Genomic DNA, 23,287 nt, shown 5'->3' on the forward strand with positions numbered 1-23,287 from the left:
CAAGATGAGTGCAAAAAGAACTATTCCGTCGAGTACAAGAAAGGAACCATGGAGGACTCCCGAGGCAAGAATCTTAAGGCTTTCTGCAAAGAGAAGAAGTTGGATCTCCTAAGGGTTCAAAAATGGCGAGCAGAGTAGGATAACCTCAGTCAACAGGTGCACGAGGGAAATGCTAAGAAGCGCAAGTGTGGATCAGGTTGGCAACCATTATTTCCTGAGCTGGAAAACATCATCTGTGAATGGATTGCTGACAGGAGAGCAAAGGCTTTGGCTGTGCGCAGGTCTGATATTCAAGCATTTGCCTTCGCAATGGCACCACAGTTAGAAATAGCCCCAGAAGAATTCAAAGCATCACAACACTGGCTGGATGGCTTCCTTCAGCGATATGAACTGTCTCTAAGATGGACAGCACTGTTCAAGCTGGAAGATACTGAAGTTATTACACGTGCACTTGCATTCAAGTCCTTGGTTGATGGCATCGACTTTTCTAAATACCAACTCTCCAACATGATTGCTATGGATGAAACTGCAGTGTTTATGGGCCAAGGATCTCAAACGACAATTGATCACGGGGGTGTCTCGTCAATCTACATTTCCTCCACTGGTTACTAAAGTGCATGAGTCACCTGTATTTTGGCAATTCGTCTGAATGGAAAGAAAGCTCCACCTCTAATCATCACTAAGGGCAAGAAAGATAAGGTTGAACTTGTTTCAGGCATTTATGTTCTTGAAACCGAAAAAGCCTGGTGCACACAAGCAATTATAAGGAAGTGGGATGATTTAATGCTGCCACTTGTTTTGTAAGGTGGTCAAAGAGGTCTGCTAGCCTGGTATTCAGCCAGCACTCACCGCACTAAAGACATGAAGAACTTCCTCACACAGAGAAGAATAGATCATATAATAATTCCCGCAGGAATGACTGCCTATCTTCAGACTCTTGATATTGCAATAAATAAGCCATTCAAGGACCATTTGTGCACGGAAATCAATTACACTGAAAACAGAATGGAGAGAGATCAGAATGGAAACTGTGAAGCCTCGCCTACAAGAGGTCGTGACTTGGGTGAAGAATTCATGGGATAAAATCACTGACAGCTGTGTTGCCAATGTACTACGAGCAGGTGACATGGACAAGAGCGCTCATTTAAGGAGAGCTCTATTGCTGGACATGAGAGATTGGGGCCAATGGTACTATAGGAAATGGAATCGCAAGAAATTTCAGCCGGAATTCAGGGTTTGGAGAGTTATGACGATGTTCCAGAAAAAGATGACATGACTGTATTTGAATAAATGCAGATTTTTGTACATGAATAAATGAATGTAGATTGTTGTACATGAAAAAACAAGACATCCCCTGAAAATGTGTCTTTTGGAGCAAAAATTAATGTAAGACCAGGTTTTATTTTCGGGGAAATACAGTACAAATGTGACTGATGAGCGTTTTCAAATGATAGCTGAGAATTTACAGAAACCCCAGATGTAATGATGCCCTAGTTCCTAATTGTCAGATTCGAGAAAGAACTGAAAATCATTACTCCAAGGCATTGGAAACGTCACTAGGGACCTTGCAGAGCAGAAACACCAGTGGTTTTCCCATTCACGCCAACCATCACTCCCAGATCTCCCAGGCCTTCCAATGCTGGGTTTCTAGACACTTCATAACCTGAAGCACCGAGAGGGCTCTCACCTCTGGAACAAGGGTGCCAGGTAATCATGGTCAAACTCATTCTTTCCCTTTCCTGCTCTCCCAAACTATCGATCCCCCACCATCACCACCAAATCTTTGTTGTTAAAGCTTCCTTTTTCAGTCTCTTTTTATACTTGAGGTTTCTTCACATGATTCAACTTTCTTTAAAGAAAAGATTCAGCTGTTTAAAAATAAAGTTAGACACCACTGCTCTAAACACCACCACAGGTTGCCTGTAACCAGACTGAGTGAGCTCAGAAGGCTTACTCTTAAGCCAAAATAATGTTCTACGACCCAGGTAAAAGTGGCCCAAAAGACAACTGATTGCTCACGTCGCTATACACGAACCTAAGAAGTGTGAGACCCACCCCAGGGCAGAATGTGTTTTCCCCATCTGTGCAATGAGGTTAGACTGGAGGCCGTTGAAGATCCTTCTCCATGTTAACATGTAGTGATTCCAATTTGGTTCTGGACAAGCTGAATTAAAGACGTCAGTGGGAAACACAGGTAGAGCTATCCAGCAGACATCCCCCCCCCCCCCCCAGAAAATAACGTTTTCTTGGAAACCACCTGTAGAATTCAGAGTCAAGCCCTCAAAAACCCAACTAATTAGTGTCTCTCTCCTATTTTCTCTCTCACCCTTCACATATAAACATGACCCCTGGGGTTTGGTCCATGACCATCTTTTTTTCCTACATTTTCTCTTTCCTTCAGCTCACTGTGTGACTTTGTGCAAGTCACTTTTTCACTTTGGCCTCAGTTAAAATGAAGGGCTTGGGCCGCATGACCTTGACGGTACCATTTAGCTTTGGCAGGAAGTACCTCAAACACAGTTTTAGTGTGCTGTGTGAGAGGTGTGGGGCTCACCCAGGTCAGGAGTCAGTGCGTAACTCGGGTTCAGACGATGCGTTTCCTGAGTTCTGTGCTGAGCTGAGTGTGCTACACACAAAACTGCATTTAGTAACAAGTTTCTCCTGCAGTCTTCATTTTACCTATGCGGTCGGACAGCTAATGTTCCTGTCCAGCATGTTCCCTGTATTACTGCTTGCTCTAGCAGTTTCGAGGGGCATCTTTCGTCTTATAGCTGAAGCGTAAGATGAAACTGTGGGCGGAGACAGCTAATGGCAGAGAGTCAGGACTGGATCCCACACTCACAACTCCTGAAGCCGAGCTCACCACCAAATCACTCCTACCCAAACTGGGGATCACTGCCTCCTACTTTCTCTATTTATTCAGTCATGCAACAAATATTTATGGAGTACTTACTATGGACCCAGCACTGTTCCGGGTAGTAAGGCTACATCAGAGAACCGAGCAGACAAGCAAACAAATGCACAACCTCCGCTTCAAGCTTATATTCCATCACTGCTGTGACACCGCTCCTGTCCCAGGCATCTGGGCACAGGTCTTGGACACATCCTCACTCTTCTCTTTTCCTGCACTCTCACTCAGAGTCACACACCATCTTCCTTGACAGCCTCAACTGGTTGTGCTCTCAATCCTTTGTTTGAATTTCTTTTTTATGACGTTTATCCAAATCTCCCTGTATTAAAGTTACCTCCAAGTTTATTTCATTCTCTTCGAGAATATAAGCTTACTTAACAGAAAAGATGATGTATTAACCAATTTTACTTTTAAAAAGTTGTTGAAGTAAAAGAAACCGAACCGAAACAGATAAGGAACTAGGACTAATTAATTGTTGATCATCTTTTCAGTGGATGGGAGCACCATTCTTAATTCCCCAGGGCACACTAAAAGAAAAGGTAGTAGATCTAATTGCTTCATCTGTCTTTGTTTTTATTAACTTTATGATGGAGCACAGAGAAATGGTTCAGAGTACAGGCTCTGCAATCAAATGGCCTACATTTTTTCTTTCAGAATTTTAAAGATATTGCTCTACTATCTTTGGACTTGTATTATTTCCAAAGGGAAGTCTGTTATCATTCTTATCTTTGTTCTTCTGCACAAAATATCTTTTTTCTCTTGTTACTTCTTTTTTATTATTAAACTTCTTTATTTTTAGATAGTGGTAGGTTCGCATGCAGCAGTTGAAAGGAATACTAGAGATCCTGTATACCTTTTACCCAGTTTCCCCCACTGATGACATCCGCCTCTTTTATTTTCTAGAAGACACTTTACAGAATTTGTTTTCATTTTTTAAAAAATCATTTGGTAGAATTCACCAGTGAAATCATTCTTTTTGAGAATTTTTAAATTATGAATTTAGTTTCCTCAATAGCTATACAGCTATTCAAATTACCTACTTTATATGGACCAAGTTATGGTTGTATGGGCCTATTTCATCTATGTTTGTCAAATTTAGCTGGAGTTCATCTCTATGTAATAACCCAATAAGATTACCCTTTTGATGTCTGCAAGGTCTGTAGTAATGTTTCGTTTAAGTCCTGATATAAGTAATTTGTGTCTTCTCTCTTTGTCACCTTAGCTAAAGGTTTGTCACTCATTAGTCTTTTCAAAAGAAACCGCTTTTTGTTTCACTGATGTTCTCTATTGTTTTGGTTTTCAATTTCATCGGTTTCTACTCTTTTTTATTTCCTTCCCTCTGTTTGCTTTGGTTTAATTTGATCCTCTCTTTCTAGATTCTTAAGGTGCGAGCTAGATTATTGATTTGACAAACTTTTCTAATGAATGTATTTAGTGCTACGAATTTTTCTCTCAGCACTGCTTTGGTTGTGTCCCAAATATTTCAATATGTTGCATTTTCATTTTCAATCAGATCAATGTATTTTCTGATATTGTTTTTTCATTGATATGTTTTTCATTGAAATTTCCTCTTTGACTCATGAATTATTTGAAGAGTCATTTCACTTGAAGACTTCTCTGCTTCCTTTCCATTATTGATTTCTAGTTTGCACATAGTGGTTGGAGAAATCATTGTGTATAATTTCAATTTTTGTAACTTTATTGAGGTTTATTTTATGGCTCAAGTTATGGTCTATCTGGGTATATGTTCAGTGGACACTTCAAAGAATGTATTTAGGTACTCTTGTTGGGTGGAATGTTCTATAAATGTTGACTAGATTTCTGTTGGTTGATGGTTGTGTTGAGTTCTATGTCCTTCCTGATTTACTAACTGTTCTATCCATTGTTGAGATAGCAGTGTGAAATCTCCAACGATTGTGAATTTGTCTATTTCTCCTGTTCTATCAATTTTTACTTCACATATTTTGCAGCTCTGTTTCATATATAACTAGTATGCATATGTCTCCCCGGTGGACTGACATTTTTTGTCTTTATATAATGTTTACCTCTGGTATTTTTCTTTGCTCTGAAGTCTACTTCAACTGATGTTAATATAGCCACTCCTGCTTCTTTTAATAATGTTTGCATGATGTATCTTTTCCCATTCTTTTACTAACTACCTATATTGTTATATTTGAAGTTTCCTGGAAACAGCATATAGTTGGATATTTTATTTTTAAAATCAACTCTGCAAATCTGTCTTTTAATTGGTATATTTAGACCATTTGTATTTATTATGACTATTAATATATTAACAGCTTAAGTTTTTCTTCTTTTTTCCCTTTTTAAGTTTGTTTTCTATTTGTTTGTGTTTTTCTGCCTTCCTGTGTGTTATTTGAACATTTTTTAGGATTCCATTTTGATTTATTTATAATGTTCTGGCTATCTTATTGTATAGCTTTCTTACTTGTTGCTGTAGGTATTACATTATATATACATAATTTATCATGGTCTACTGGGTTCATTTTATCAGTTCAAATGATGGATAGAGAAACTTTACCTCCATTTACATCCCTTTGCCCTTGTTCATAATATAATTGTCTTAATGATTTTCTCTATACATATTAAAAACCAAATCAGGCAGTGTTATAATTTTTGCTTCAACCATCACACAAAATTTAGAAAACTCACTCAGGAAGCCTTTTGTATATATCCAGTTTTGCTTACTGTGTTTTTTATCCTTCCTGATGCTGTGAGGTTCCTTTTGTATTGTTTTATTTCTGTTTAGAGAATTTCCCTTAGACATTCTTTTGGATAGGTCTACTGGCAACAGATTCTCTTAGTTTTCCTTATTCTAAGAATGTCTTGATTCATCCTTCATTCCTGAAGGATATTTCTGCTGGATATCGAATTATGAGTTGACACTTCTTTTCCTTCAGCACTTGATAATGTTGTGGCACATCCTTTTGGCCTCTGTGGTTTCTGATGAGAAATGTCTGGAAATTGTTTTCCTCTTATTAAGTAAGGTACCATTTCTCTCTTGATACTTTCAACATTTTTTTCCTATAGTGTTTATAAGTTTGATGTCTCTTAGTGTGGATTTCTTTGGTTTTATCTTGTCTGATGTTCACTCAGCTTCTTGAATCTGTCTGTATGTTTGTGTCTACCAAATTGGGGGAGTATTCAGCCTTTATATCTTCAAAGTGTATATTCACTGCCCTCTTTCTCTTTTCCTTTCAAGGACAAAATCTTAGATCTCTTGTCATATTTCCACAAGTGCCTGAGGCTATCCCTGTTTATTTCTTTTTTTAATCTATTTTCTGTAATTTGTTCAGGTTGGGTAATTCTAATGTTCTATCTTCAAGTTCACTGATTCTTCTATCCCCTCCATTCTGCTGTTGAGCCCATCAATTGAGGTGTTTGTTTGTTTGTGTTGGGGGGGGGGTCATATTTTTCAGCTCTAAAATTTCCATTTGGTTCTTCTTCGTATTTCTTACTTCTTGGCTGAGATACTCTAGTTTTTTTCATTGGTTTCAAGCATGTTTTTAATTGTACATTAAAGCATTTTTAATATGACTGAGTTAAAATATTTGTTAGATAATTCTGTGTTAGCATCTCAGTGTTGGCATCTATTTAGTTTGAGATATTCTAGGTTCTCAGTATGACATGGAATTTCTGATGGTAATATGGACTTCTTGGGTGTTGTATTAGGACTGATTCCTATTTAAAGCCTCTGTTTTACCTGGCTAAAGTCTCTGTTTCCTCCGGTAGAGGAAAGGTGGTGTTGCTGCCTCATTATTGCCAGATCGAGATTCCCCACTCCACCTCTCTGACATCTGAAGTGGAAGAGGCTCCTCATGACACCCATGTTAGGTGGAAGTGGGAGTTCTCGCTCCCCACAAAGCCCACTGATGTCTCCCTAGATGGCAGGGGTAAAGATGACTTGTTACTGTTCCCCATAGGGCCTCCACTGACACCTTCGTGTCAAGTATGGTCACCACTGACACTACAGAGCAGCGGTGAAAGTCTTGATTCCACACTAGGCGTTCTCTGACATGACCCAGGCAGGGAGGAGGCAGGGCACCTCATTACTGCTAGCTGAGGGTGGAAACCTACGGTCCCTGTATCATCTCCAATTCCACCATGGCAGGTGGATGGGAGTCATGTTATTGCCAAGTGGGTATGAAGTCCTGGCTCCCTACCTGGCCTTCTCTGCTATCATCTTGGCTGGGGGTTAGTGTTCCTCATTGTAGCCTGGGGAAAGTGGAAGTTCAGGTGCTCCACTGGCGTTAGTTAGTATGAGTGATCGTGGGTCCAGTTTTATTACAGTATTTGGCTGAAGCAGAATTGTTATTATCTAAATTAACTAGGCTACTAGGCTGTTCTTTTCCTCGTACTTTGCCTAGAGGGAACAGGCTTGTGTTGGGGTTTTTTATCATCTGTGCCAAATTGCTAGTTTCTTCAGCATCAAGTCTGAAATATATGAGACAAAATGAAAACCCAGAGAACATAGCAGTCAGTCCCTGGATCCCAAAGTCCTTAGATGGTATGCCTTTTTCTCCATTTTCCAGCATTCTTATATTTGTTTTATATATAATGTCCAGGAATTTTTGTTTCACTTACCAGGAGGAACAGTGAGAAGTACATCTACTCCATCTTCCTGGAAGCAAAGTCTTCCTATTGGCTTTTAAAATTCTTTATCACTAGTATTAAAGTAATTGAACCTGTGTGCCTTGGTGTAGTTTTCTTCATGTTTTCTGTGCACGTGGTTCATTGAGCTTCTTGGATGTGTGGGTTTATAATTCTCACGAATTCTGAAAAATCTGACCATTATTGCGTCAGTATTTTTTTCTGTTCCTCCTTTCTCCTTTTAGAATTTCAATTATTTAATGTTGTCCTCACTATGTGCTATAATCATTTATTTCTTCTACTTTTTCTCTCTGTATTTCATCTTGGATAGTTTCTGTATCTTCCATTTAGCTATTAGTTTTGCTTCCACAGTGTTTAACCCACTTCTAGAATATTGTCCATCTTGATTGTATTTTTCATCACTAGGGTCTTTTCTTAAAAATATTTTCCATGTCTCTGATTATGTTCAAGGTTTCCCTTAACTTTCAAGCATATATTAATGACTTTATCTACTGATAATTTCTAGGTCTGTTCCTATTGATCTTTTTCTTTATTACGAAATATATTTTCCTTTTCTTTGCATGCCCATTTAAAAAATAACAATCTTTAAATTATACAGTAGTTTTAGGTTCGCAGCAAAATTCAAGAGAAAGTAGAGTTCAATACATCCCTGCCCCGATACACATAGCCTCCCCCCCACTATCAACATCTCACACCAGAGTGGTACATTTGTTACAACTGATGAACCTGCACTGACATATCATTATCACCCATAGTCCACAGTTTACATTAAGGTGCACACTTGGTGTTGTACATTCTATGGATTTTGACATGTAGAAAGGCATATATCATCAACCATTACAGTATCACACCGAATAGCTTTATCACCATAAAAATCCTCTGTACTCCATCTCTTCATCCCTTCCTCTCCCCTAACCTTTGGGCAACCACTGATCTTTTTAATGATCCCAGTTTTGCCTTTTCTACAATGTCATATAGGTAGAATCCTGAAATTTGTAGCCTTTTCAGATTGGCTTCTTTTACTTAATAATATGCACGTAAAGTTCTTCCACATATTTTCATGGTTTGATAGCTCACTTCTTTTTAGCATTGAATGATATCACATTCTCTGGATGTACCACAGTTTATTTATTCACCTATGGAAAAATATCTTGGTTGCTTCCAAGTTTTGGCAATTAGGAATAAAGCTGCTAAAAACGTCTGTGTGTGGGCTGTTGGGCACACATTAAGTGTTCAACTCTTTGGGTTAAATACCAAGGAGTGAAATTACTGATTTGTACAGTAAGACTATGAGTAGTTTAATAAAAGACTGTCTTCTAAAGTTGCTGTATCATTTTGCATTCCCACCAGCAAGGGTGGGAAGTCCTGTTGCGCCACATCCTCACCAGCATTTGGTATTGTCAGTGTTTTGAATTTAGGCCATTCTGATATGTGTGTTATCTTACTGTTCTTTGAATTTGCAATTTCTTAATTACATATGATGTTGAGCATCTTTGCTTATTTGCCATCTGTATATCTTCTTAGGTGAAGGGTCTATTAAGGTCTTTGGCCCATTTTTAAATCAGGTTGTTAGTTTTCATAGTTCTTTGTATACTTTGGATAATAGTCTTTTATCAGATATCTCTTTCAAATATTTTCTCCAAGTCTATGGATTCCCTTCTCACTCTTGACAGTGTCAGTCACAGAGCAAAAGTTCTTAACTTTAATGAAGTCTAACTTATCAATTATTTCTTTCATGTATCATGTCTTTGATATTGTATCTAAAACATCATCACCAAACCCAAGGTCGTCTAGGTTTTCCCCTATGTTATCTTCTAGGAGTTAGTTTTACATTTTACATTCAGGTCTACGATCTATTTTGAGTTAATTTTTGTGAAGGGTCCAGATCCATTTGTTGCATGTGCATGTACAGTTGTTTTAGCACTAATTGTTGAAAAGACTATTTTTCTCCGTTCTGCCTTTTCTCCTTTGTCAAAGATCAATTGACTACATTTGTGTAGGTCTATTTCAAGACTCTGTGGTCTATTCTGTTGATCTATTTGTCTATTATTTTGTCAATACCACACTGTCTTGATTATCAGCTTTATAGTAAGTCCTGAAGTCAGACAGTATCAGTCCTCCGACTTTCTTTCTCTTGAATACTGTATTGGGTCTTTTGCCTCTCTGTACTGTACTGTACTCTGGGTCTTTTGCCTCTCTACGTAAACATTAGAATCAGTTTGTCGACATCCACGGAATACTTGCTGAGGTTTTGACTGAGATTCTACTGAATCTATAGGTCAAGTTGAGAAGAACAGACATCTTGAGAACATTGAGTCTTCCTATCCATGAACATGGAATATCACTCCATTTATTTAGTTCTTTGATTTCATTCATCAGAGTTTTGTAGTTCTCTTCATATAGATCTTGTCTATTTTAAAAAATGTCTGCTGTATCTATTATGATAATTCGTACTATGATTAATGCTGTCAGATACTAATAGTAATAATACCATTTTTTGAGCATTTACTACGTGTCAGGTACTATAGTAAACATTTTGCACATGAAGTTTAAAGTTCCCAGATCTTAGCTTTTAAAATCAAGTTTATTTACCTTTTTATATTATTACTATTCTAGGTTTCTTCCTATTCGCTATGTGTACTAGAATTGTTCTTCCTAAATTAATGATGGAATACAAAAACATTTTGTCACTTATTTACATTAAGACGGTAGCACTTAATTTACTCACATATTTAAAGTTCATATTTTAATCTACTTTTAGAAGAAACCATCTCCTTTCCTTTACTCAGTGTCTTAAAAATAATTCTACTCAGACTGAAAAAGAGAATAGGGATAATAATACATGCCTTTTTCAGGTCCCGAGAGTTATCTTGGTCATGAGGGTAGTAACAGATACCTGTGACTAATAAAAAAACCAAAGCAGAGAGCACCCGGAAGTAGAGCAGTCAGAATGCTGGGAGTGTGATGAAAGTGGGGGACACAGGCACTGCAACGAGAGATGCCCTTGAACTATTTAGAATATCTAAATGCAGGCCCAACACTGAAAACTCTAGTATGCTAAAGTAAAGGACAGGATCATATGCTCAAGAAATCTGAATGCATAGAATTTTAAATGATAACAATGGCTAGTATTTATGGAATGCTTACTACTGTGCTAGGTACTTGTCTACACACTTTACACATATTAATTTATTAAATCCTCACAACTCCATGGGATAGGTACCATTGGCAACACCATTTTACAGATGAGGAACTGATGCACACAAAAGTCAAGTCAGTTCCCAATGTCCCACTAAATGAACATTCAAAACATTTAAAATTTTACATGTTAAAAGGTTTATTAGTTTTTGAGATACTCATATTCTAAACTGCATTCACACAGAAAATTTTAATTAGTACATTTTCACAAAGCCCTTATAAAAGGTTGCCAAAAGCAATTACAGAGAATCGTACTGTGAGCTAATTTAATTTTAATTTGGGACTTTTGCCTATTGTGATGTGGTTTAATCTGAGAAGGTAGCAAGTTAGAACATTTGGAATATTTTAGATAAAGGAGCCCTCTGGGTCTAAAGTAGCACTCCAGATAGAACTTCAGAACCAACCAGCATAAAAATGAAGTGTTTTGAGAGGTTTTACAATGTCTACAGACATATATGTCAGGATAAGGACCAAAGTAGGAGCACAATATCAGTTTTGTGCTACCAGTGCTTTAAGAAAAAAATACCGTGTGATAACAGGGAAATAGGAAAGTTCTCCTTTTTGCCATAGGAACTCTGGCTTCTCACCTGATCCATAAAAGCCAAGACAGGACTCAGTCAGTTTGGAGAATACGATGGAATAATCTCAGGGATTATTCATACATATTCACATACTCACATATTCACTATGTGCTATCATTCTTACAGTTTTTCATGTGATGTAGTGCTTACTACCCTCTCTCAATATTTTAATGCCCACTGAATTAGTCGTTTCTTTCACTCATTCAGTCCACCAGTATAATCACCTAAATGCTCTGTATTGCAGAATAATATAAAATTAGAGTCCTAATAACATAATGAAAACACAATAGTACCACTTTTTAATAACGACTATATAGGCGACTTCCAAACTTCATCTGTAAGAAGTCCCAGACTTAATATGTGCAAATGCACTGATTGAAAAATCATGACATTATCTTTTTCATAAGGTAAAGATATCTTCTTTAATACATTCTTTTTAATTCAAAATATCATGAGGGAGATACAAATTCCTGGAGTGCTTTACAGGAAAACACTAACACAATCTTCCGAAAGTATTCCCCTCAGAACCAACACACTAAAGGATATCCAGTTACTTATTTTATCTGTAGAAGTGAAAATGCACAAGTATTGTATGAGTTAATTAAAGAAAATCCAATTATTTTAGTACATTGAATTATTTTTACCAGTTTAAAATGTAAGATTGGAGTATGGCAAGAGTAGGCTTTGCTTTGAAGTTTTACTGCTGTTTTATGATCCACAATCATCTCACTAGGTTTTACTACTATTGTTTATAGAAACTGGAGTATAACGATAAGTGATGGAATGAAAGCAAATACCCAATTATCCACTAATTAATATTGCTCCTGCATAATCAATTGGGAAGTAGAAAGAAAAGCACTTTGGTCTTTTCATAAAGTCTTACTTTTGTAGCCTCTACTAATTATGGCTTCTTCACTAGCTGTTTATTATCAGATTTCTAAGAATGTCATAATTAACTGATCCCTTAAAATTTTTAATGACTATCATTTTGTCTTTCTTGGGTAAAAAACAGATTAGTCATCAGATTTCAGATACAGGTTTCATTCTTTTAAAAAACAATAAAACTAAAAAACTGGAGAATACAAATAATTATTACCACGTAAACTAAATCTAAACTAATCATCTTTAGATTTTAAAAGCAAAGTATAAAATTAAGCACTACTACCCTTAACCTCAGCATAGACTCTTCAATACACTAAATCTACATTTTAGACTGGAAATCTTTATTATTCCTATTTTCCACAAGAAAATTTTTATATGCAGCTTCTTTAAGTGTCATAATTACAGATTCAACCCTTTCATCATCACTCGTAGTATAGATCAATTAATCTCTTGACAAAATTATGGTTGTGGGATGGCTTCTAATTGGCATGGCAATTTCAAATCATGGGTAATTTCAAACTTACAACTCTGCACTGGGAGTTGGGGTGCCTGAGTTCTGCTGTTAATTTGGTCGCTGACTTTCTTTGAGACTTAGAGCAATGCACTTATCTTGTGCTTCAGTGTCTTCATTTAAAATGGAGACACTACTATAAGAGAAGTGAGATCATATGTGAATAAAGCATTTAAAGCTATAAAGAATTTTTTAAATGCAAAAGACTATTATAAGTATTTATAGCTTTCTGGTACTGTATTATTAATGAACTCAAATGATCCAAAGTTCATAATGTCAAACAATCATGGAACAGTTTGTTCACTTCTAAGACTAAATTGTTTGATCTGATTAGTTACTGGCAAAGGAAAGTGAGTATACTTTAACTCTTGATTCCAAATAAAGACAATGCAATAAATGTATAATGCAGATGTGTTTGTACATAACATGTTTCACCTAACTACAGACAAACATATTTTTACAAATTCAACTAGCATTAGATTTCTTATTTGAAAACAGCAGGATAAAATTGGCATTTATCTTTCCATCCTGAAAAATTATCTAAGAGCAACATAAAGAATGAGCAACACAAACCCCATTTTTGGGACTATTAGGAGACAAACCACAAAATGAGTTGAGAGGCTGCCACCAGCAGGAGAGACAGAGCAGGAGTGCTCATCACAGGCAGCAGACAGGATGTTACAGTTGCACATGTCACAGAACAAAGTACACACCTTGAAGGTGAAGGACACATCCTCAGGTATAAACCCCTTGTTTATATCAGGAAACAAGGTGCATGGGTGACAGGGTCCCAAGGAGGAGAGGGGGACAGTGCTAAATAAGGAATCATACGGATAAACTATACGAGTATTTGCAAAGAGAAGTCTTTCTCTGTGGCCATGGGAGAAAAGAGACTAACTATTGCCACTGATTGGGGCAAAAGAAAGGAAGAAAAGAACAGAAAAATCTAATAGTCAAAAAAGAACATTCACAAGAAAAATGTTGCTAGAGAGCAGATGAAAATCATGACAAATAATTCATATTAAAAATAAACTATGCAATCAACTCTAACTTGGGATTTACAAAAATATATAATCATAAAATTTTATTGACTGGAAAAGGATAACAACTAAACTAGCAAAATCAATCACTCACCTCTGATTTATATTTTATTTTTTCTTCTTCTAACATACGTGCAAATTCTTCTTTCTGGTGTTCAAATTCTGATTTGAGAAATGTATGCTCATAGCGAAGCTTATTATATTCAGCTCTATACTTTTCAGCTTCCTAAATTATAAGGAAACAGCAATTTGTCACAAATTTATAAATGAAATTTGTATTCACTACAAAAATCACTTTTGCAAATATAATTTTAAGTTACATTATATTCAGAGCAATTCTAAAAGTAAAAAATAAGCTTAACAGAAGTATAAATAAACCTTGGAAAAGTTCTCATAACAAATATCTTACACACAAAATTAGTACATTCCTGAGAAATTACCAATAAATCCAATTACCATTCAATCAACCTTATTTCCTCACTGATTCTCATAATAATAAAAATGTTGACAAGGTCAAAAGTTTTGACCTCTGGACTTAAAAAAGTAATATTTAAGAATGTAGCACACCTTTTAACAATACAGATTAAAAATTAATTTTATGATAAAATAAAAAATACCCCCCTAAACTTCAGACAGGATGAATTCAAAGTAGATAAAGGATATTCCCTGGCATGCTCCAAGTCTGCTTCTCCACACAATGAGAGTTGCTGGGCTTTCTGAATCTCAGTAAGAACTTAGACAAAAGAGCAGAAAAATGGAGGACACTCTAGTTCAACATATATCAGAAAATGAAGTAACAAGGAAGACTCCTAAAATACTCAGGAACCTGTAAATCTTCAGCTGAAATATTTCTGTTCTAAGCCAGTTTACAAACAAAGAAAATGGGTTTTGTGATTTTATTAGAGACATACTTTGTTTTGGTATTTCAAAAAATGCTTTTAGTTCACTTGATCGCCTACCTTACTTGGGTCTAAGTGATTTTGTTTACATTCCCAAATTAAATCTACTCCCGAATCATAATGCTTTGGTTATCCATCAGGAGGATATTCCAAAGATGACGTTACCACGCCAGTAAGCCATTTATAAAACAAGATCCACGACTATTTTGTGCAAAGGTAGCATCACTAGACTATTTCCAGAAGGGTCCATTTCGAAGTGAACAATACTTATTTGTACGTATGGTCAAGGCCCAGAATATTTGTTAAACAATACACATAAAATGTCTAATGTAGTACCTAATATACTTCATGTCTGTCATCTTTTCCTGTCCTCTTTATTAAACATTTAGTCATATTATACCAAGATTTCATATGAGGAAACTGCTCACAATCTGAAGGAAAACTGTAACAGATTTTTACTTTTCTGAGGTTGCATGAAATTCATTCTTTCATTCAACAAATATTGAGCACCTGTTGTATGCTAGGAACTGTTCTAGGAACTTGGAATATAACAATGAACAAAACAGATAAGGCTTCTCCTCTCATGCAACTTACATTCCTAGAGATGGTAAAAGAGATTATAAAAAATAAGCACAATATATATTAAATAGCATATCAGAAGTTAGGAAGTACTAGAGAAAAATAAAAAGCAAAGCAGGCTAAATGGGGATCCAAAGGTCTAATCTAAGGAGTGATGGAAAAGGCAGGTTGCAATATTAATGGGGGCAGGGGTTGGACTAAGTAGGCCTCGTTGAGGTGACATTTCAGGAAACACTTAAAAAAGAAATAAAGAAGTTGGCCAAGCTATATCTGGAGAAGCAACATATCAAGGCAAAAGCAACAGCTAGAGCAGACTCCTGAACTACAGCATTTCTGGGGTGCCAAAGAAACACCAAGGAGGCCAGTGTGGCTGGAGAAAAGGAAGTCACAGGGATCCTGCAGTGTGATCCAGGGCAGCCTCAAAGGCCACTGCAGCCTGAGTAAGAAGGGGAGCTATTGCAGAGCTTTGGGGAGGGGAACGATGCTTTTCATCAAGCTTTCCACGTGACGATAAATGCATAGTTCATTCTGCATAAATTACTTACTTCATCCAGATTCCTAAAATGCTCTCTCATTGGAGTTTCTAATTCTTGTTTTATTTGGGCTGTCAATAATTCCAACTTTTGTGGAGTAAATACCTAATATGTAGAGAAACACAAACAATTCTAAATATTTAATCATAAATATTAAAACAAGAAATTGAAAAATTTCAAAGCCTTTCTATTTATGAAATGAAATGTAATTCATAGAATTTTCACAATATGCCAAAGTTAACAGTAATCATTATATACATAGAACCATCTTTTGAAACAATACTTTAAGAATATCGATTTTAGGCTCTCTTCAGAAATGACAAAAATTCCATTAACATGAAGTAAAGACAGTCACTAATTATTGTTACTGTTAGGAATAACTACATTGGCAGCTAAGTATCATGTTGGATACAATGGCTGTTAGCCTATTATCTAAAGCAAACAAAATAAAGGGGTAATGATTTGGTATACCATAAAGAATTCAAAGACTTATTTTCAATCAGAAAAAGCTGATAATTACTCTGATCACCGAAAGTAATTTAGTCTCCTTCCTGTTACACTATCTTATAAAACTCATCTTTCAAGGAGTAATTAAATATTTTAGTAAGCCGAAGGGCACAGTCTTTATTTACCAAAGTATTCCCAACACCTCGAACTACTGCCTGACACATAGGAACCACTCAATTATTATTTCTCGAATGAACAAATACTGGTTGTAAGAAATTCTAGTTTGTATTAATATTAATTTCTAAACACTAAGAAAAAGGTTTAATTCATTCATTTATTCATCTATACTCTAAATATTCCAAAAATTTTACTGAATCAAGGCCTACTATATATAAAGCATTGTGCAATATACTATTATTGGCATATCACACTGTTCTAAATACCTTACATGCATTAACTTCTTTAATCCCTGCAACAATCCACAACGTAACTACATTATCATCCCCTTCGTAAAGAAATTGAAGCATAAAAAGTCTGACTTTCTAAAGATTACAAAAATTCACAGGAAGCATATCTTTCCCCATAAGAAGCTCAAACTCTCACGTGAAAAAGAACTTATTCATACAAATAACTTAAAAAAATGGGAAATACAGGCTTACCAGACAGCTAAAGACAAATAGAAAAGATATTTAGGATAGAAAGAATGGCACATCAAAGGAATGAGCAAACTAAATCTTAGGTAGAACCCAAAACCAAATAATGGATAACATTTTAAATTCCCTGGAGAAAAATGATGCTTAAAAGTGAGCTAAAGGGCCACACTAAGCAATAGAAGAAATTTAGAATCTGGGGTCCCTGTGCATTAATGCTGACAGCAATCCTTAGATACTGTAACAACCAAATGCCAACTAGGAGAGCTGCACCCTGGCTGGGAATAAATGGGCAAGAGGTGGGTGCCACAAAGTGGAAGGTTCCGGTATACCAGGTTCAAACTCTTATAATTGACTCAGTATTCAATAGTATTTACTTTTTTAAAAGTTTTTACTTAAAATGAATAAGTATACTTGCATAGAGAAAACAATTCAAACAAAATAAAATACTAAAAAACTAAATCCTCTTCTCCCTTCAGTCATCCACTTTCCCTCTTAGAGCTACAACTGTTAATTTCCTACACATCCTTCTTAACACAATCCATAGATACATAAGCATATGTATGTCACTTCTAATTTTTACATAAAAAAGCATACTATACACATTTCTTTGTACTTTGCTTATTCATTGAAGGTTTGTAAGCTTAAAAATGGCACTACCATATATACTGTAGGAAGAAGTAAGATGGATCAAAAGCTTTGCTGGGAGAGCACTGGTAGAACTGTAGAAGGAAAGGCAGTGAATGAATGGGGCTAGAGAAACAAGACAGAAGGCTCTTGGTAAAATCTGGTTTACAATGTTAAGGATCTGGATGACAGATAGCATCAAGAGTCCAAACTGAGGAGAGGTGGTAATTAAAAGGAAAAGATCAATAGGCAAACCTTATTGGGGTCCTGTTTCAAACAAACCAACTTTAAAAATAAGCAGCCAAAACTGAGGGAAATCTGAACAAAGATACACTATTAAGAAATAATATTCCTTGAGCACTTTTAGGTATGATGATGCTAGTGTGGTAATGCTTTTAAGTAGGGATTGCCTTGTACATAACAGCGCTAATGTTACCACACAGAAAGAGTTCGTCCACCCAGTGCTAGCAGAGCCAAACACTAAACACCAAGAATTGCAGTGGAGAAAGATGGCTGTTTTATTATGAATGGCACCACCCAGGAGAACAGGAAGCTAATGCTCAAAGGCCCGAATGCCTTGATGGTTTCCAGACAAGGGACTTTATAGAGCAAAAATCACAAGTCACCACGAGTAGGGGTTTGGAGTCATGGGTTTGCCGATTGGTCAAGAGTGAGGTAAAGGCAGTAAATCATTGAGGTCTTGAGGTCAGCTTTGGTGTCCCTCAGCCTGGTTTCCTGAGGATGTGGCCAGGGGTCATTCTGCTTTAGGGCTCAGGAGCAGAAACACAACTCAGGCCATGATGTTATCTTTAGCTTAACAGAAACCCACACCTGTGACTCTTAGTCGAGGCGTGGCCATGGTTTCTGGCTGCCTCAGGGAGTTAATGACTGCTAAGGGATGAGGTAAGGCACTGAATAGAAAATATGTATTAAATCAAATTATAGATTGAATCAGGATCCTTGGTTTCAGTTAGTCATTCACTTTGTGGGCTGAAAATGTCTTAACAATGCATGTTACTAGGTGATCTTCTGTGCAGGGGTAGAAACTATACACCCTGTGACTCTTACTCACTGCATGCTATTATCATCTATGCTCTCTTGGCTATATCCCCCCGCCTCCCCCAGGCTAATAGGCCCCAGGCTAAGCAATTTCTATAATGGTTAACAGGGTGTTACAGGACTTCCTTCTTGTGGCTGCTAACCCAAAGTAGAATACAACCCCATTTTTTAAAAATTAATGATATTTTCTGAAGGGGGTGTCTTAATTCCTCGGCTTCATATACAATCAAATACTGAGGGTTGAAAGATGATTTGCTTCAAAATAATCCAGAGGGGTTGAGGGAGAGAGCTGAGGGTGGGACAGGGTGTGTGTGGGATGTGGGATAGGGGAAGAGTATAGAAGATAAAGCAAGACTGGCTCAGAGGTAGTAATCATTGACACTGGGTGATGAGTGTGGGGGAGGCATCACACCACATAAACTCTATAGTAAATTATCACTTAATGTCTTCAATAGGTTCTCGGAAACGGTGACTTCAAGCTAAATGACTTATAAAAACCAATTTCACCACAGGCTAATTGATATAAACAAAAGTTAAGTTCCTATGGCATATTTCTGGTCACAAAAACATCATCAAACTTCTAAACAAAAACCCCAAACATGTCTAATATTAAACACTGAAATAAATGTGAGCTATACATACATTTCAAAAAAATGTATTAAAAACAAGTAAGATAATGATTTCCCAACCCACTTATTCCAGTTCAGGGTTGCACATGACTGAAGCTTCTCCCAGCAGCTCAGGGCGCAAGGTGGAAACCCACCCTGGACAGGACGCTCTTCCACTGCAGGGCACACTCACACACACACCCACACTCACTCAGACCGAGACCATTTAGACACACCAATTAACCTCACAGGTACATACATCTTGGGATGCGGGAGGAAATCAGAGTACTCAGAGAAAAGTCCACACAGACATGGGGAGAAGCTTCAAACTCCATGCAAACAATGGCCCCAATCAAGAACTGACTATTTTTCTCATCAACGTTAGTATGAAATGACATTTTGAAATGGCATTATTCAAAGACCTTTTGTACTTGAGATTTCCATAATCAAAAGTTTATTTAAAATAAAAATGCTTCCACCTCCAAGATATGGAATGATAGAGACTAGATTTACTCTTTTGCCTGAAACAAATAAAAGAATGGATAAAATCAAACAATAGTTTTCAAGACACTGGACATAATGAAGTGAAAAAGATGCTTGAAAGGCAGAAAACAAAGAAAGTAAGCTTGAGAAAGCTTCCAATGTCTCATGGACTCCCTGACATGAGGAAAGTCCATCATGGAACTGAGAATCCAGGGAGACTAGTGTGGCTAGAGTCACAAGACAGGGTAATATGAGGAGTGTGGCATAGAAAGAAAATTATGAAGATCTGTGAAAGGTCCCTCTTAATTCATTTAGTAAAGTATTGACCATCTTCTCATGCATGTAAGGAAAATATCTAAGGCCAGGAAAAGAACTACCTGAAAGGATTAGAGGCATGACTGCCCAGAATTATACACAGTTAAGAATATTTCATTTTCCCAAAAGCCAGACTGAAAAACCTCATTTCACTGAGAAATTGGTAGAGTACTCAGAAGGGTCCCAGCAGCAGGAAATAATTAGCACTACACTAAATACTAATCTGCTCCCATTTAGCAAGACCCAAGGAGAATATTTATCAGAACACAAAATATCTAGCACTCAGAAAAGTAAAATTTACAATGTTTAGCATCCAATAAAAACTTACCAGGCATGAAACAAGCAGGAAAATACTACCCACAATAAATAGGAAAAGAAAATCAACCAACCAAAATCAACCGAGAAAACGTTGGAATTAGCAAAGACATTGAGCTAGTTATTATAACTGAATTCTATATACTTAAAAAGCTAGATAAAAGAATAAACATGTTAAGATAAGGAAAATATGAAAAAGAACAAAACTAGACTTGAAGATAAAAACTACAACTTCTGAAATGAAAAATACACTGCCTGGACTTAATGGCAGATTAGACACTGCAGGAAAAAAGATCAGCAAACTCGAAGACATGGCAACAGAAACTATCCAAAATGAAACAAAGAGACAAAACAGATTCAAAATAAACAGAATATCAGTGGGCTATGGGAGAACTTTAATTGGACTAACATTGGAGTCCCCAAAGGAGATGAAAGAGGAGGCAAAAAAAAGAAAAATTTTGAGATGCCAAAAAGTTTTCTAAATTTGATAAAACTATAAACCCACAGACCCAAGAAATCCAATTAATCCCAAGCATCAGAAACATGAAGAAAAGTGCAGCGGCATGACAACTAAATTGCTCAAAATCAGTAATAAAGAGATAATCTTAAGAGCAGCCAAGGGGGAAAAAAGAAGACACTACATACACAGAACAAAGTTAAGGATGACAGCAAATTTCTATATGAAACACCGTAAGTGAGAAGACAGTAGAACAACATCTTTAAAGTATTGGGGCGGGGGGGGGGGGGGAACTATCCAGGTAGATTCAATATTCAGCAAAAATATCTTTCAAAAACTTTTTTTAGATATATAAGTAAGACCTGAAAAAAATTTCTCACTAGATCTGCACTATAAGATGTTAATAATGAATGTCCTTAGACAGATGGAACTAGGATCTATACAAAAGGAATAAAGAATGCTGAAATTGGTAACTACAAGGGACTCCTATGATGTACAAGTTCTCTAAAAAAAAAGGATCTCCATTAGATTTTTTTCTTTATTGTCTAAAAATCTTATTAAAAACAAGCACACATACAAAAAAGAAAACCCTATTTTCCCTCCGTACCCCTCTCTTTCAAAGCACACATACATCAGAGGCATAGACAGAATTAGAGGATTTTCCCCATGCCCTCTTAGGAGGAAAGTATGCTGTGTCTTAGACTTCTAATGGAATACTGCCACTACGTGTCTCAAAAGAAACTTACAAGAAGGCTTTATCATCTAACAGTCTGTCACTACCTATATTAAACCTACAAAAAAAACCCTTTAACACTCCAACACTTGTCATATTAATATAAAATAGACCAATATTTTTCAAAGAATGTTTTAATGTTTTAACTTAAGAGGGCAAATATTGCTATGCCAGATAGTCTTAACAAATTAATGACTGAACCTGAGTAATAAATTTTGCTCTGAGCTTTCTAGCAGCTAAATGAAATAGTAAACATACTGGGTTATACTGTTTTCATTGCCTGGCACAAAGAAAACAAATTTTTGGTAAATTAATTTTTTAAAATTTTTATCAGAAATGTTTCAAATGACTCACATATTTTTTTAAAAAAGGCTTTGCTAACATAATAACAATAATAGCTAACATGTTCTAACCATTTACCACATCAAAGCACTATACTAACACTTTCTATGTGTCTCATTTTCATCTTTACAGTCATTCTCTGAGCCAGGCACTATTATTATTCTAATTCACTACAAGTACATGTGACCCAGAATTATTCTTCAAATGAATGTCTTTTACATCGTTTTTCTATAAAAGCCAAAGGAATATTAAATCTCAACTCAGAAAAGGTATTTTGCAGGTAGACAAGATAATACATGTATATTTTTTAAATGATCATCTTTCAGAAACCTTCACTGAAATATTTCTTGCTGATCTTACTCTGTTGAATTTACTGAACTTAACTACAATTTGTACAAATTGCAAACATCCATTAAAGCAAATAGCTCAAGTGCTTCAATATATGTATGGAGATGCATAGATGTTTCTTTAGCTAATTTTTGCCCGATAAATATCACATACAAAACAGGCATGTTTATCTTGAAAAATACAAATTGACCAGATAAATTATATTTTTGAGCCAACATTTGGGAAATTATCATGTGGAGAAATGTAACAAAGTTATTTTGTATAGATCCAAGGAACAATACAAGAAACCAACAGGGAGACCACAGGGAGGACGATATCACTGCTCCAATCCATAAAAGGAGATGGATCACTTTAAAAGTTCACCGGGTTCTCCCGCAGCAGCACTGAAGCAGAGAAGGAAGACCCGGGTGTCACAGGTATTCCGAAAAGGAACTGTTCTTTGGATAGTGTATTAGTTTCCTAGAGCTGCCATAACAAAACAGCACAACCCAGGTGGTTTACAACAACAGAAATTTATTGTCTCACAGTTCTGGAGGCGAAAAGTCCAAAATCAAGGTGTCAGCAGGGCCATGCTCCCTGTGAAGATTGTAGGGTGAGTCCTTCCTTGCCTTCATCCAAGCCACTGGCGGTGGCTGGCGAGCCTCGGCATTCCTCGGCAGCTGCAGTACTTTAATCTCTGCTTGTCCCCACAGGACGTTCTCCCTGGCCCCACTCATGTGTTTGTCTCTGTGTCTCTTCTGCTCTTCTTATAAGGAACCAGTTATATTGGACTAAGGGCTCACCATACTTCAGTGTGGCCTCGTCTTAACTAATTATGTCTGCAAAGACCCTATTTCCAAACGAAGATCACATTCTGAAGTACTGGAAGTTAGAACTTCAACATATTTTGGGGGGGGACACAATTCAACTCGTAACAGATATGAAAGAGAACTAGATGATTATCAACTCTAAGACACGGAGGCTCTAGGTACGTATGAAACAAGAAGTGCAACATTATATAGTATGAACAGAACAATTCTCATTCATTTATTCTATTTATCTGTGTCATTCATTCCACAAATATTTTCTAGGCACTGTCTTGAGCACCAGAGACACACTGAAAAGAAGTTCCTGCCCTCCTGGGGCCTGCATTCAAATAGA

General features: G+C 36.5%; 1 protein-coding gene across 5 annotated transcripts in view; it reads right to left on the reverse strand.

Annotated features, from left to right (window-relative positions):
* Window positions 1-23,287, reverse strand: part of CEP83 (centrosomal protein 83) — a 111,310-nt gene that overhangs the window by 46,939 nt on the left and 41,084 nt on the right. For all 5 annotated transcript variants that reach the window (XM_081061499.1, XM_081061497.1, XM_081061496.1 and 2 more), the window contains 2 exons: window positions 15,776-15,868; window positions 13,847-13,978 (listed from right to left, as the gene is read on the reverse strand). In XM_081061499.1, coding sequence (XP_080917625.1) covers window positions 13,847-13,978; window positions 15,776-15,868 — 225 coding nt within the window. The remainder of the gene's footprint in view (window positions 1-13,846; window positions 13,979-15,775; window positions 15,869-23,287) is intronic.

This window comes from Rhinolophus hipposideros (assembly GCF_964194185.1).
Source record: "Rhinolophus hipposideros genome assembly, chromosome: 9".
Taxonomy (NCBI): domain Eukaryota; kingdom Metazoa; phylum Chordata; class Mammalia; order Chiroptera; family Rhinolophidae; genus Rhinolophus; species Rhinolophus hipposideros.